The sequence below is a fragment of the Cyprinodon variegatus genome, unplaced genomic scaffold, assembly GCF_000732505.1.
Source record: "Cyprinodon variegatus isolate N-32 unplaced genomic scaffold, C_variegatus-1.0 Scaffold554, whole genome shotgun sequence".
Lineage (NCBI taxonomy): Eukaryota > Metazoa > Chordata > Actinopteri > Cyprinodontiformes > Cyprinodontidae > Cyprinodon > Cyprinodon variegatus.
Window position 1 is genome coordinate 437,108 of NW_015151007.1, and position 1,476 is coordinate 438,583.

Below are 1,476 nucleotides of genomic sequence, written 5' to 3' on the forward strand. Positions count from 1 at the left end.
AGGAGAGATATGATCTCTCTTTTTCATTTTCATCAGGACTCTGGCTGCAGCATTTTGGATCAGCTGAAGGCTTTTAGCCTTGACAACAGCAGCTCTGATGCCTGTTTTCAAAGACAGATTTATTTTGAACCTGTTTAAACTCGACCAGACTTCATCCTCTGGTCGCTGTACTGCTGACCCGATGCCTGCCTCACACAAGGGGGGGGTTAAATTCAACCCCCTTGCATCGACCCTTTAACCGACCAATGGGCACGGCTTAATGTGTTTAAGAACTTTTGTCCCACTGTGAAGATGGAGGTTTCTTCTTCCCTTCTTCCTTCTGCTTCCAGGCAGGAACTGGTTAAACTGGCTAACAGACATCCCAAAAACAGGACAGTTGGACAGAAGGTTACTAGTTTTTAGGAGTTTTATCCTTTAAAAGCAGCCGAAGTCCAGAGAAGAAGTCTTCTGAAGTGGGGGAGGTCTAGTTCCTGGATCTGAACCTGATGTCCCTGCTGTCCTCAGGATTCTCGCTGATGCTGGGCAGCCTGAGGGGGAGGAGTTTCAGGAGCAGACCGGCGGCCAGACTCAGACCGACCTGCTGGACATCATCAAAACACCAAGCAGAGGAGACTGGCATGGAATGGACCTGAAAGGTACCAGACTGACGGCCGGTCCAAACAGTCCACCCGATCCCTGCAGACTGCTGTAGTTTTGTGTCACTCTGTTTGTGCATGCGGTCTGGTGTAGTAGCTACCGTCTGCGTGTCCGGGTCAGTAAATGTGTGTGTTCTGCTTGCAGCCCGCTGTCAGCTGGATGCTGATATGGGTTTCCCGTGTACCGACTATGTCCAACGGTGGTTCTTTGACAGAACCATCGCTGCATGCTCCCCCTTCTGGTTCGGCGGCTGCGGCGGAAACGCCAACCGCTTTAGCACGGAGCATGAATGTTTCCTGACGTGTGGCGTCCAGAGTAAGTCCCTGTGTGACCCGCTCCCACCCGTAGAACCGCCTCAGCTTCCATGTGTGTCTGTGTCCGCACGCTCTGCTTCCGCTGTCAGATAATAGAGGTTCCTCAGCAGGTTCTGCAGCCAAACTCTCCAGCAGTGACCCAGGTTTCCTGTTTTATTGGTCAGCTTTCCTGTTTTTAGAGTCAATCCTCTTCATTCATGACCTTTGGACGCCTCTCGGCCTTCTGGAGATCTCCTCCAGGTGGAGGGGGAGCCGTTCTTTCTCAGGTTCTAATGCCTCTGTCGCACCTTGACAATAGGGGGTTTTCAGTGACGTCACTGGCCAGCTTCCGGTCCGCCATCTTGGGTGGCATATTATCGTATATCATATATATCATGTCGCGAATGGATAAGTACGCCAGCACGCTAGAGCCACCAGATCATGGAACATATCTGAGGAAATGTCCCGTGATCGACCATATGGACCCCTATGCCCTCCACGGTGCCTTGTTTAGCACTAATCCAGATGATTGGCCAAATGTAGAGCA

At 51.4% G+C, this 1,476-nt stretch overlaps 1 protein-coding gene across 1 annotated transcript in view; it reads left to right on the forward strand.

The window, feature by feature from the left end:
* Nucleotides 1–1,476, forward strand: part of LOC107095530 (collagen alpha-4(VI) chain-like) — a 69,848-nt gene that overhangs the window by 62,178 nt on the left and 6,194 nt on the right. Inside the window, exons 38-39 of the mRNA XM_015391663.1 lie at nt 505–635; nt 781–951. Coding sequence (XP_015247149.1) covers nt 505–635; nt 781–951 — 302 coding nt within the window. The remainder of the gene's footprint in view (nt 1–504; nt 636–780; nt 952–1,476) is intronic.